Source organism: Lingula anatina, chromosome 3 (assembly GCF_051362555.1).
Source record: "Lingula anatina isolate TDL-2025a chromosome 3, LinAna3.0, whole genome shotgun sequence".
NCBI lineage: Eukaryota > Metazoa > Brachiopoda > Lingulata > Lingulida > Lingulidae > Lingula > Lingula anatina.
The window spans coordinates 15,277,338-15,292,607 of NC_141769.1; the positions used below are offsets into that span (position 1 = coordinate 15,277,338).

The 15,270-nt window shown below is 36.2% G+C and overlaps 1 protein-coding gene across 1 annotated transcript; it reads left to right on the top strand.

Annotated features, from left to right (window-relative positions):
- The first annotated feature begins 1,478 nt into the window (after positions 1-1,478).
- Positions 1,479-8,964, top strand: LOC106175503 (uncharacterized). Its single transcript, XM_087007969.1, has 4 exons — positions 1,479-1,583; positions 7,648-7,748; positions 8,128-8,191; positions 8,411-8,964. Exons 1-4 carry the CDS (start codon positions 1,479-1,481, stop codon positions 8,504-8,506), a joined length of 366 nt encoding a protein of 121 aa, XP_086864095.1. The 3' UTR covers positions 8,507-8,964.
- Positions 8,965-15,270: the final 6,306 nt, after the last annotated feature.

A 15,270-nucleotide genomic window follows, 5' to 3' on the forward strand; every position in this document is an offset into this window, starting at 1 on the left:
AAAATGCTGTAATGTACCAAATATCTGTAACGTGTTTTGCAGCAAGTGAAACGAATAAAAGTCTCCCGAATTTGATACAATAGAAACACCTGCATAATCCCAATGTACTGAGAGTAGAGTGGTATATGTTCCGTTTCTCCTGGTATCTCCCTTTTTATTTTTCCTGGAAAAGTTATCTCGGAAAAAAGAACCCTTTCAATTTCATCGCTACATCTATATAATGGGAAACAAAAACGGCACGGTTACATTCATATCAATTTATTCTCACATTCAGATCTATCAACACTTAATAACGATATTTAAACATCATATAAATCTTTATCAGATGAATGTTATCGAAAATTGCTTCTTCCGAGCAAGAGGAAACAATAAGGACACTGTCGTATTTATGTTACTTACTTCACTGTCAGATATCTACACTTGAATCTTTATCAAATAAATCTTATGTGCCTCTTTTTTGAGATACAAGGTCAAAAGTTTACCCAGTAAGTGTGAAGGGCGATCAACATACTGGGGAAAGTTTTACATAGGGCGTTTGGCACTAACCGGCGAAGTAGCCAAATAGGTGATTTAATTTTCTGAACGCAAGAAAACTAAACACCGTTTAAAATTATGTTTAAAAGACAGTTTCAGCTCAGTGTCGTTTAAACATTTTGATAAGTGGTTGGTAGCTATGAACGTCAAAATACCAGTACAGCTACATATAGATATGCTGAAGAGGGGCACAAGCGCAGCAAATGTCGGGAGCTGACCACGCTGATGTCTGACATGGGTGTGTGGAGGGAACATGTGAATTCTTGACTGTTGCCGCCATTACAAAAAGATGATAGCTATGAACATCTTATACTTACAGAATTTTGTTTACTGTTAACACACAACTTTGAAATGCAAGGTCAAAAAAAAAAAAATATATATATATATATACAGCATTGGTCAAAAAGGTTGTCCCACCCCCATTTCCATGTACTTTTATTTACAAATGATCACATAACAGCTGTTAATTGTTAGAAATAGTGTTTTTTATTACGTATACCGTGTCTAACATGATTAATGGTTTAAAAAAATACAAAATAGTGGTGGAAATATACATTTTTTATACCATTTAGTAAAATTTATAAGAGGTATCCCCTCAAATCGACTGTTTCACTGTGACTTCTAAAGATGTAAAGAAATGACTATAAAATAAAAAAGACGCCATCAAATGTCACCAAATTCACACACAATTAGCATTAGGGTGTGCTCATTAAAGATCACGTGCCTAACAGCGTGTGCGTCTACCGCGTACTGCAATTATTTCCTGTAGACGGAGCGACAAGCCTTCAACACGGGTTACAATTCTGTTTTGTGGGATATTGTCCCATTCTTCTTAAACAAGTTGGGGGAGTTGGTCCACGTTTTTATGGGGTTGGTTCTCCTTTGCATTGCACACTTCAATACATGTCACAGTTGATTAGTAAGTTTGATATCAGGGCTCAAAGATGGCGGTTTCATCCTTAGACCATTATCTTTCTTCAACAAACAGTTGCCAGGCGAGAGGTGTGAGCAAGTGTGCAGTCATGATAAAGCCTGAAGTTAACCCCAAAGTCAGTTCTTGAAGATGGAATGAGATATCAGTTGAGAATGCTACGTTCAGTGATCCCACAGGCACCTGAACCTGGCCATCCATCACTGGAAGGAAGTTGATTTTGATGCAGAATCAAATTATTTCTTGTATCCCATCGATGGTCAAAGAGGGTCCATAGACATGTCTAAAAAATGCCTTTTGGAAGGGTGTGTGCAGGATAATATCGCCTGAGGTGTTTGATCAATCCGCATTTGGAGAACATTTCAAGCCCATGGTATTAGTACATTGTTCCTTTTGGAACAAAACGTAACAAGGGCATTTTGATGTAACATTCTCAACAGAAATCTCACTCCATTTGCAAGAGATGACTTCAGGGATACTACTGGCTTCATTGTGACGACGCACTTGCTCACAGCTCTCGTCTGGCAAACGATTTGTTGCAGAAACACAGGGCTCTGAGGATGGGACAACCGTCTTTGAGTCCTGATATTAATCCTACTGAGCACCTGTGGCATAAATTGGAATGTGCATTGCAGAGGAGAACCAATTCCTAAATAATCTTGACCAATTCCGCCACGCTCTTTAGGATGAATGGGACAATATCCCACATAACAGAGTAAGGCACGTGATCTTTAACGAGCACACCCTAATGCTAATTGTGTGTGAATTTGGTGACATTTGATGGCACCTTTTCAATTTTATAGACATATCTTTACATCTGTAGAAGTAACAGTGAAACAGTCGATTTGAGGGGGTACCTCTTATAAATTTAACTAAATGGTATAAAATATGTATATTTCCACCACTATTTTGTATTTTTTTAACCATTAATCATGTTAGACACGGTATCCGTGATAAAAAGCACTATTTCTAACAGTTCACAGCTGTTAGGTGATCATTTGTAAATAAAAGTACATGGAAATGGGGGTGGGACAACCTTTTTGACCAATGCTGTATATATATATATATATATAAAATATATATATATCTGAAGAACTATACAACATTGGTTAAAAAGGTTGTCACACCTCCAAAACCAAAACATGTCCATCGCTGTTGGATATTGCACATAGTGTGAACACAATGTGTTCGCCACAAAGGTCACAAAGTATGTACAAAATTGGTCAAAAAGGTTGTCCCACCACGAATTCCATGTGTTTTTATGAATAAATGATCACCTCACAGGTGTACATAGCTATAAACAATGCTTTTTATCCCAGAGACCATAACTTACATGATTAATCGTTCAGAAAATATATATAGCTATGAACGTCAAAGAACCAGTACAGCTACATATAGATATCCTGAAGAGGGGCACAAGCGCAGCAAATGTCGGGAGCTGACCACGCTGATGTCTGACATGGGTGTGTGGAGGGAACATGTGAATTCTTGACTGTTGCCGCCATTACAAAAAGATGATAGCTATGAACATCTTATACTTACAGAATTTTGTTTACTGGTAACACACAACTTTGAAATGCAAGGTCAAAAAAATATATATATATATCCCACCTCCAAAACCAAAACATGTCCATCGCTGTTGGATATTGCACATAGTGTGAACACAATGTGTTCGCCACAAAGGTCGCAAAGTATGTACGAAATTGGTCAAATAGGTTGTCCCACCCCCAATTCAATGTGTTTTTATGAGTTAATGATCACCTCACAGGTGTACATAGCTATAAACAATGCTTTTTATCCCAGATACCATAACTTACATGATTAATCGTTCAGAAAATATAAAATGCAGTACGCGATACACACACACACACACTATTAGACACGTGACCTTTAACGAGCACATCCTAATGGTAATTTTGTGTTTATTTGGAGATATTTGGCGGTGTCTTTTTAATTTAACTAGACATTTCTTTGCCTCTGTGGAAGTCACAGTGAAACATAAAAGTAAAGGGGGCACATACTCTAAATTTGAATTAATGTTACAAAATATAGATATTTTCACCGCTGTTAACAGTTTTATTAGGTCTTTCCATTTGGAATGCGGAATTATATCCAACTGCAGAACTTTGGCCTAGATTTAGGATGTACATTTGGTGGTCTTGGGGCTATTGCATCCCCGATTATAATGACATCCCCTGCGAAAATGTGTCTCATTTAACGCTCACTAACGGTTTTCAATCTGTCCTAGAACGTAACGTTTTTCTCTTTTTATGAAAATGTTCTCAATCAGTTCTAGGACATTTTGAAGGACTTTCCAAAAACAGTTCTCCAATTGTTACATTCATTACAGAACAACATTAGAACTGTAAAAATACACGCCAAATGTTCTAGAATAGATTGGGAACCTTACTTTTGCACGGGGTTCTTAAGAAAATTATATTTATATTCTGTTCATACACATATTACCAACTATTCGGATCCATTAAATATGCAGGAATGTACCAAATATCTTTAACGTGTTTTGCAGCAAGTGAAAGGAACAAAAATATCCTGAATCTGATACAATTAAAATACCCGCATAACTCTATTCACTGAAGCGTAGAGGCGTATATGTTCCGTTTCTCCTGGTTTCTCAATTTTTATTTTTCGTGATAAAGTTGTCTCGGAAAATTGAGCTCTATCAATTTCATCGCTACTTCGAATTCTATGCATAGGGAGACAATAGCAACACGGATACATTTATATCAATTTATTCCCATTCAGATATATCAACACTGAAAACGATATTTAAACATCAATCTTTATCAAATGAATGTTATCAATTTCACTGCTTCTTCCAAACAAAAGGAAACAGGAACGACGCAGTTGTTTTTCTATATGCATGTCCATTGAGATATCTACACTTATAAAAGACGTGGAAATATCACATCGATCTTTATCAGATTAATCTTATCTGCCTCTTTCTTGAGATACAAGTTCAAGAGTTTTCCAAGTAAGTGTGAGGGGTGGGCCTAATTTTACAAAGGACGTTCAGCACTAACCGGCGTATTAGACAAAACTGGTAATTAATTTTCTGAACGCGGGATAACGTTACAGCGTTTAAACGTATGGTTGGTAAAGGTTATCTTTACATCAGTGTCGTTTAAACGTTTTGATAAGTGGTTCGTAGCTATAAACATCTCACCCTTATTTGGGACTGATAATTCTCAGAATGCTTAACATTATACACAATATAAATGACACATTATACTGTTCGCACACGATCTTTGAAATGCAAGAGCAAAAAAGCAAAGAGATCAATGGAACTAAATAGATGCTTTACGTGCTCCAGTAATGTCCCTATTACTATAGTAGAAATTACCATATTACATAAAATTATGAAGGAATCAATAATCTATTCTTTCCCACTCAAGGATCGATTTCTGTCAGTTTCTTGAGCAAGATCTTCAAGTAGATTTACCTGATGTGAAAGTCAACTTCCTGATCAGTTGCTGTATTAAATTGAAAGATCTGAAATTCCCCTCTTTTATTATATTACGGAAATTTATCTTTGAGACTTCCTTAGGCGGTTTTAATCGGAAACCATGCGATACAGTTAGTCCATGCAGTCCTACTTATAAGCCGTCAAAGTTTCAAATTACAAATCATAAAACAGGGTTATTACGGCCCAAAATAACTTCTGATGAAAGGGAGTCGTGTACACTGTAACTTTTATAAAATCCAAGTTTTGCGACCTTTTCTCTGCATAACGGTTAGTACAACAGATATTAAATAATAAATAATAAATGTGATACAGTGTATTACACACTTTACATAATAAACATAATATAAATTTTAATGAATAAAGTTTAAGAGCTAAACTACTACGTAAGTGCCAAAAATAAAACGTTCAATAGCACACAAGTGCAGCCTGAATGATACATGTGGATTCCCTGGCAAACGCCCCTTTTATAACTTAAACACATTACGGAATCGAAGGTCATGTGCTTATGCCCCCTTTACACTGGACGGCTTCCTTTCTGCGTCCCGTACTGCAGACCCGTTTTAGAGTAAAAGAAATAGTACTTTACGTGCCAATAACTGGCCACTTATGTGCATTCATTCTGCAAAAAAGCGATGATTTTTTCAACGACCACAACGATGTTAGTTTCGTGGTCGCACGAAGGACGCAGAAAAGACGCCATCCTTTGTAAAGGGGGTTTAAGCAACAATTCCATATATGTTCCTTTCCGTGCATTTTCTTAACAACAGAGACAAGATTGCAACAACGTTATTTCTGTACCCCCGCATTTATAGCCGGGATATCACCACTTCCCGGTTTAACTATCTTCCTTCGCAAACAGCAACGAAATAGCGAATACAACTGACATTGAAAGTTACGATGAAAATAAAGGTACAGGAAAAAGTTTACACTTGTATTGGTGCTCCGTATTAGGTTCAGGGCATATCCCACTAAGGGATCAGTTTTAGAGCCTATGATTCTGGATGTCCAAAAGTAGGCAGAGAAAGGCAAAACCAACAAAAACGCAGCAAGTGTGTTACTGCCAAGAACCAACGAAACGCGATTCTGCGTGTCCAATGTTCTTAAGAATATATCACCATTGCTATATGATTTCTGACGTCTTCTGGTCAAACATACTTGAGCCAGCAACAAGAAACTGCAGCATGCTTGAATGATAAGAGGTAAAATGCTCATGAATATTTCTCGGGCTGAGATAACCACGACGATCCCCAAGTTTCTGCCTACCTGGATTCCGAAATGTTCGTGTAAAGTTCGCAAAACTGGGGCTGTGTTGACTGCAATTGAGCATATCAGCAAGCAAAACAACAAGTACATGCTGTAATCTTTAAGAAACGGTGTTACTCGAAGAGATGCAAACGGGTATTTTACCATGATATAACGGAGCGATGTGGCAAGAGCCAGCAACCAAGTTGAATACATCATGAACGTTCCGGCAAAGATGAAGAAGTTGCAGTCGAGAAAATACAGAATCTTCGTATACATCGTCCCGTATTCTTCATCCCATAGTGGTTTGCATTTATGAATTAGTAGATGAACTAAATTCAACACTGAATTCGTCAGATCTGAGACAGAAAGCGCTAACAGGATATTCAGGAAAGGCAACGTAAAACAATCCTTAACTCTTTTCCATGCGATGATGTTTAAAATGTTTGAAGTGATTCCCCAAACAAGCAGAACCATGTTAATACAATGAACGATGTCATTATTTGCAATAAGATTATAGCCGTAGCATTTAGGACCAGGAGGAAAAGTAAAATTTTGATTATCTGTTGAACTGTTTCTGATCATCAAAACTGAAATAGAATCTTGAACGCTTGTATTTTCCAAAGGCATTTTGGGGTTCTAGAGACAACGATCAAACTGACATGCGTTACCAAGGTTGACAACTTCAGCAGATAACCAGATAGTTATTGTTCGTATCCCACATATAATAGCGTTGAAACTTTCCTGGAAAACCGCTGCAATTCGGCATCTACTACAGGGCTATGTCTTTTAAAGACTGTCTATAGTTATACGTACCTTATATAGTAAAGGTCCTGCTGACATGACATCATTAGCTAGCGACGAATGAGGTCCATTTATTACCGAGAACAACAACCTGCCGTATATATTAATCTCCTTTTGTTATTATATTCCCATAATGGCCAGTACGAATGGCAGCGAAACAGAAATGCAATAGCGATAATCTACTCCGCCTATAAATCAAATACTAGGTTTTGTTTTACTGTCTGTGCTTCCGCTTCTTACTGAATGCACTACCAGACGCAGCACCTACGGATCCTGAATAAACCGGTATATCAGACCACACTACCCGTTTTCAAGGTGTGTGTCAGATAGCATTACGGAGTATCATACCCCATCACAAATTTTGTAGGCCTTCCTGTCATTCGGGTATCGCGCCTCGTTTTCGTCTTTTTAAACTTATTTCACAAGAGACTGAAGTACGCATACATATATACGAGCGCGAGTGTGCGTGCACGTACGCACGCGCAAAGATATTCAGTTTACGCAAATGTAAGATAAACTTCACCTCATAGGCGTTCCTTATTGATGCTTGTTTCATACATAATCTAATATCAATTTTTGAACTCAATAACCATTCAAATCAAATTCAGTATGTGCTGTGACAAAAGGTTACCAATTACCGTTTTCTTTTAAGGATTTTTCTTTGGTTGAGCAAACTATTAACAGAAGGCGAAATCCAGCCAACTGGTCCTTAGAGAACGTGATAGATTGGTTAAAAGAAAACGACTTGTATAGGTAACATACATGTATTGTTGTGTGTTGAGGAATAGGCGCCTTTTATTAAAATATGGGAAGGTGTCTTTTTATTTGGCGGATGTAAAATCAAGATCACTTGGTTAAACAAATCAAAGTAAATATTTTGTTTCAATTAATGAAGAATGATAAATCCATATCTCATCTACCGTGCTCGAATGCCAAGTGTGGAATTTTATTTCCCATTCTTTATTGGTTAGATACCTTAAACTTGACATTTTCAATAAAATGTTAAATTTGCCCCCCGATTTCGTCTAATAAGTAAATAGCATAGGGAGTAAAAAGGGGATGCTTAACGAACGTTGGACGGCAATAAATGGTTGATGTGATGAGTTATTGATATCAGGGTTTGTTATTCCAGGCTTCATCAATTGCATCTTTTGACGGGTGAAGAAATTAATTTCCTCAAAGGCCTCATCCATAAGGTACAGCCGTGACATTAAGTGTCATTTGTGAAATACGAGTATTCTACTGGTACTCTAAAAGATGATGCTTGCGGTTTCCTATTCATAAAAGTAATTGTAAATCACCACAACCACCCAATTAAGTCCTGATGTAAATATGATTTAAAAGCAAATTTCATGATATTTGTTTTTACTTAAGTGTTAAACAATTGTATGCAAAGTTTGTGTGTTTATTTTTAGGCACCAGAGTTTTTCTTTACATACCTTAGAGAAGAGCTTGGCATAAGACGTCTACGTGACCTGATGAAGCTGAACAATGCCCTACAGAAGTTATAGGGCGGTCATGTTTATGGAAAGCTAAGCAAATGATACATGTAACAGCAAATATTATCAAACAAAAAATAATAATAATCCTGGCTGGCCTGGGCTTCTGACAATTGCTTTCCGTATGGCAAATGCGCATTTTGTCTTGATTAATTCTTTTTGAAAAATAATTAAATATCTTTGTATATTATAAAAAATGTATTTGTACAGTACATTATCCGGTCATCTTTTCATTTTGCTATCTCAGCTGCTTTTAAACTAAGTTTCAGTTTTTACCTCCCAAGTAAAGTCATCTGAAATGTAATATAAAATTACCGCGTGTAGGAATTTTCAATTTTAATATTGCTTTTTAGCCTTCCTCTGAGTGAGTGCTAGTTTATTTGTTGACCAATATGTGGATTCGTGGTCAACAAGATGACACTTTATAATGAATAATAAATAATAAAAAATCGATATTTTTTAAAAATCCAGTAACCTGTTTCAAATGTTATTTTAATTTTTAACGCTTCATCAAAAAGAAAAAGAGATATGAAAGAAAAAGAGATATGATATAAGAAAATGTTGGTATCCATTGTTTTTCACGGGGTTGCAAGTGAACCCCTCCTTCCCACCAGACTTATACCGTTGTCTTTGAACTTCTGGCATCAGACACACCTTTCGTCACATACACGACTCTTTCCAGGATCGAGTTGTTGGATCCATGGTCCGTAATAATGAATAATAAAACGGCGATTTTAAAATTGATGTATTTTTTTTAATTCAGGGGTTTGTTCAAACGTTAGAAATTATAAAAAATTCAACTCTTCATAAAAAAAAAAAAAAAAAAAAAGCGTGTGTCTGTGTGTGTGGGGGGGGGGGAGGGGGGGGAGTCCTGGAGACGGATACCGTTGTCTTTGAATTTCTGGCTATAGGCATGCCTCTCGTCACATAAACGATTCCTTCCAGGATCGATTTCATTTTTTTGACTAGTACATGTATGTGGACCAGTGGTCAACAAGATAACACTGTAATGAATAATAAAACGGCTTTTTCAAAATTGATACATTTTTGAAATCAAGAGTTCAAATGTTAAAATGATTTTAATATTTAACGGTTCATTAAAAATAAAAGAGGGATGGGGCTAAGAGGTGGATGCAGTTGTCTTTGATCTTATGGCTACAGGCACGACTCTTGTCACATACGACTCCTTCCAGCATCGAGTTCATTTGTTGATCAGTATGTGGATCCGTGGTCAACAAGATAACACCGTGTAATGAACAATAATCTTTTCAATAAAGATGAAACGTTTTGGGTCCAGTGGCTTGTTTCAAATGTTATTTTAATTATATTTAGTTTCATCAAAAAGAAAAATGGGTGTGGCTCAGAGCTGTCTTTGAACCTCTGGCTACAGATTCTCGTCACACACACACACACACACACACACACACACACACACGGCACCTTCCAGAATGCCGCTTTTTGTAAATACTAATGAAACTGATTTGAAGTCATATGTCATTCAGTAAGGCACGGAAACACAGCTAGTAACACTTATCCAAGTAATGTAATTTAAATGTGGAGGCAATTATGGCTATGGCATATTTGATACGTCATTTGTCATGGCGGTAATCAGAATATAATTACGAAAGCAGATAACTGTACACGACAGGTTGTTTCCCTCCCTTGGTAATTGATGAAATTCATTTCGATTCTTTACAAATGATATCTCAGTTTTTTTTTATTATATTAACTCCTGAATTCTGCTAATAAGTAAATATCATAGGAAGTAGGCAGATGACTCTTAACGAACGTGGGACGACAATTAATGGCTGATGTCTTGAGTTACTGATATCAGGATTTGTTATTCCAAGCTTCATCAATTGCATCTTTTGACAGGCAAAGAAATGAATTACTTCAAATGTCTCGTAAATAAGTTATGGTTCAACGGCCATGGCATTCAGTGTGATCTGTGCAATACGAGTACTCTACTAATATTGTAATAGAGGAAGTATTGAGCTTACTATTCACAAAAATAATTGATAATATATTCTTTTTATGGTCGACCATAATGTTTCGCTGGGATCCACACAATTAAGTCCTGATTTATATATAATTTAAATCCACTTTTGATGATGTTTGTTTTTATTTAAGTATTTAACACGTGTATGCAAGTACGTGACATTTCTTTTTAGGCAACATTTTTTACATACCTTGGAAGGAGCTTGATACGCAAACCAAGTATTTGATTTATAAACGGGTTAATTTTCGTACAACATTTCTTATTGGCTGTCATTCATCATGGCAATAATAAGAATATTATAACAAAAGGAGATTACTGCACACAACATGTTGTTTCCCTTTCAGATACTTTGTAAGTGGCATCTATTCTATATCGTTTTATTTTTTTATCATTTCATCTAATAAGTAAATATCATAGGAAGTGGGCATGGGATACTAAATGAATGTCGGACGACAATAAATGGCTGATGTGTTGAGTTATTGATATCAGGGCTTGTTATCCCATGATGATCAATATTCTCCTGTGACAGGTGAAAAAATTAATTTCCTTAAAGGTCTCGTAAACAAGGTAAAAATATAATAGATAGCCTTGCTTTCAATGCCAGCTGTGTAATACGAGTGTGAAAGAGGATGTAATCAGTTTCTTATTCACAAAAGTAATTGTTTTAACAATTGTTTGATAATATATTAAAATATATCATTTTCCCGTCGACCATGGTGTTCCGTTCGCAAACACACAATTGATTTATATATAATTTAAAACAACTTTGGATGATGTTTGTTTTTATCAAGTGTTTGATAAATCATGCAAAGTATGCAGTTAGGCACCAGAGTTTTTCTTCGCATACTTTAGAGCGGAGCTTGGCATAGGACGCCTGCATGATCTGATGAAGCTAAACAATGTCCTGCAGAAGTATAAGATGACCATGTTTGGAATGCTTAGCAAATGATAAGCGCATATCATTATTAAAAAAAAAGAACCCAAAAAGACTATAATCCTGGCTAGAGCGGGCTTCTGACATTTGCTTTTCTTATGGCAAATGCATATTTTAATTTTACTCATTCTTTTTGAAAAATTAAAACACATTTGTATATGATAAGGAAAATATTTGTATATAATTAGATCTTTGTTTACAACAAGTTTTGTCATCTCAGTCGCTTTTAAATAAAATTTCGCCCTTTAATTTCCAAATCAGAAGGTGATTTTGTTGTTGCTCTAAATCTTTCGTCGGAGCTAGTGATAGATCATATATTGACCAGTAGAGATATCCGTGGTCAACAAGATGACGCTGTATAAGGAAAAATACAGCGTCGTTCTCAAAATCATAAATTAATTAAATTATTGAGAACAGTTTCAAATGGTATTTACATTATTAAAAGTTTCATTAAAAAAAAGAAAAGCGTGGGGTTAAGAGCTTGTTACCGTTGTTTTGGAACTTCTGGCTACAGGCACGCTTCTCGTAGCCCACACGAGTCCGACCAGGATGCTGCTTATCATGAACGCTGACTGAATTTAAAGATGCATACAAAGTCAATTTTTTGTCACAAAAACCAACCAAATGCCAGCATATAGTTTCAAGTAGTATAACTAAGAGAATTACCAAAAGGCATTGTTTAATTTTACCCCAAAATGATGTTTGAACGGATTTTTCAGCTGGCATTCTAAGCTGTATGTCAATGGGGCAGGAAAGTAGGTCACGAAAGTAGGTTAAATTTACAACCAAAAATTTAAAGAAAGGAGCAGTCTAAAGGTCTTTTATGGCTGATCGAGTGATCTATTCAGTTTATCCCTTGGCATGTCGAATCTATTTGAGTCATATAAGAATCCAGTAGAAGTGGTTAACATGTGTTACTGGGAATCCACGCTCCACCGATGCTCGGTTCCTATGTACCTTTAAACTTTACGTCATGATACGGAAAGAATTCGAGAGAAATAAAATAAACGTACCACGCACGACGCCCGGGCCCTGTCACTTTTCCTCTCTCGCCAAGTTCTTTAACCAAGCCCTGCAGCTTGACATTAAAGTTGTAGTCTTGACTGAAGTCAAAGAACAGTTTACTACCTCGAAGAGCCCCCAGCCAGCCTTACACTCCGGAAGCCGATCATCCCTCTCATGATGCAGTACAAATACATATTCTGCCTCTTGAATGTAAAAAAAAATGTGTGTTTTGGTTAAGGTTTTAATTTTCATATCCTTATAAAAAAAGAATATGATTTTGTCTGATTTTTGTGATAGTTTGATAAATCGAAACTTGTTTGAAAATAAAAAAGGGACTTCGAGATTAAAAACAGAGACTTGGACCCCATTCCCATAGATTTTAGATCGATCTATCCCTGTGGGGAGTCTCACTAGATTACTGTCAGCTTAGCCGGCTTAAGCATCTGTCCCGCCTACTAAAAGCTGTAAGGGGGTAATTAACTATGGTGCGCGCTCGGCTGATTGCAATTTAGCGTGAACCCCCAGGGAGTTAGGTCGATCTAAATCTTAATCTCTGGAACGATCTAAATCTCTGGGAATGCACTCTTGGGTTGCATTAATAAGTTGGTTTCCAAATTACTGTAAAACATTACATATTTTATACTGATTGAAGATATTTTTTGGATTTTTTAATACGATAAGAATATCCATATTTTCATATAAAAAATAACTAGGCAGCCTTTTTGAAAGTGTCACTGAAAATGTATCTAAGGACCCCATCAATATTTCGAGCAACTACTATCATTGCACACTGGATCGATGATAAAATAAAAATACACGGTGAGTGATTTCAGGGAAAGACGCGTTATTAGCTGAACGTTTAGATTAAATAAAGATGCACATGCTACTAGCTGTAGGCAGTGCCTACACGTGTACAACTTCAGATCTTCCCCTTCATGCACACCTTTCCTAAGCTACGGGACCCCCATTGTAAACTACATTGATCATTTTGATTTCATTTATAAGGTGTTTTGTCTCAGCAACACAGTTGACACCAAAACCTTTCTTGACGACATAGGACACGTATTTCATGACCGCAGTAAGAAATTAAACCCCCCCCCCCAACAGAGACGCACGCACCCTTGAGTTGAATCAAAATTTTCACAGCATAGCTAATAAAATGTACATGCTTAAGTGTGTTAAGAGTGACATGTCGTCCCTCTGGCTGCGTTCTCTCACAGGGACTCGAGTGTTTACAATTAAACCACACGTGGACAGAATGAATTGTATTGTTGGTCTGTATTGTTATCACGTCTTCTATAGACTCACATAATTTAATTGAGCAATAAATAATAAATACGAATGCACGCCAATAGGCCACGTTTACCACTGTGCCACGACTGGTCTGGATTTCTCTATCGCAATGGCAGTCATTAATCACGGAGTATGAGTGTTGGTTGTGTTATTTACTATTATTCATTTATTTCTGGCTTGAAACGAGTCCCGATTAAGTTGCGTTTCGAGTTATACTGAAACACAAGTGCTTTTTTTATCCAAAACCCTAATAACAGATAGTGATATAAAAATTATACCATAGATTATTTTTTCATGTGCATTATCCCCTCACATGATTTGAAGCGTGGTATGATGGATCTGTACAGGATCGTCACGCGCATTTAGCCTGCTTACAGACACTTTTTATCCACTAGGACAATGCATTTCGTTGTGTCCTATTTTAACTTAAAGCAAGCGCCTGCTACTGTATGTCTACGTTTTTAATACCAATTAGTTGCCTTTCCATTTGCCGGATAGGACTCAATGTATAAAATCTATTTTCGGAACAAATACCTATCACGGAAACACCGTGGAATAACGGAAATTGTGCTTTTAATCGATCTGTTGCTTTATCAATTGTATTAAAATTGTCGCCACCAAACAGTTACTTTTCAATCTGACTCACAAAGCTTTGATCTTAAAATTAATTCAAGGTCGAGTGCACATAACTGACTTCCCATGTGTCAAATGTTTGTCCATCTGTGTTTGAAAGATAAAGACAGATATCTCGCCACGTAAATCAATTGGTAAATTATATTTGTATTTGTTTTTGTAACCTGCGGTGCGTTCGGATATTCCATAATAGCGCTGTATGCCTTGAAAACTTATCATTGAGGACAGAGGTAGGTCTGTGATGATCACATAGATAACTCGATTTTTCTTTTTTATCACTTTTTTTTCTTTAATTCGAAGATTTACCATTGTAATATTTCCTAGTGTAAGAACTCGTAATAGTAGCTTTATGTAATACGGTATGAGCCTGTTTAGTTACATGTACATTCATGTGATTATATGTATTTTGTCAAGGTTAAAATGACGGTAAAAATGAAAAACACAGCTTATCATTTACATAATGCAATAACTGAGAATAATTCTTTTCATTGTCACGTTTAGGATTACTTCACTTTGATATTGCAATTTACATTGACTTCGTTTATGTAGTACAACATTTTGGCATTCGAAAGTAACTGATAAAACAGGGATCAAAAGCAAAAATCACAAATATGAATAAGAGCGACGGCGCGGTCGAAACATTGCGCGTGAGTGATAAGGTTTTTCTTTCTAATTAAGTTTGTGACAAAAACGCTTTTGATCACAACCACTTAACAAGCTGATACTTTTTTTTTATAATTTACTGAAAAAAACTCGATCACCAATCGACATTTCCTGGTGCAAGATTCATAAAATGGTTTATGTTAGGTTCTGATTGCTTCTTTTTTGTCTTTTGGTAATATCTTAAAGTTTTGTTGCTTCTAAGTTGTTTGATTTCATGAATTCAAGCATCATACTTTTATACTTTTTTAC

Excerpts from the sequence above, each read along its gene's own strand:
- LOC106175503 (XM_087007969.1), top strand. The coding sequence starts at position 1,479 with ATGGCGGTTTCATCCTTAGACCATTATCTTTCTTCAACAAACAGTTGC. Across the intron at positions 1,584-7,647 it reads AGCCTGAAGTTAACCCCAAA|GATTTTTCTTTGGTTGAGCA; the intron begins GTCAGTTCTTGA and ends TTTTCTTTTAAG. Across the intron at positions 7,749-8,127 it reads AAAGAAAACGACTTGTATAG|GCTTCATCAATTGCATCTTT; the intron begins GTAACATACATG and ends TTGTTATTCCAG.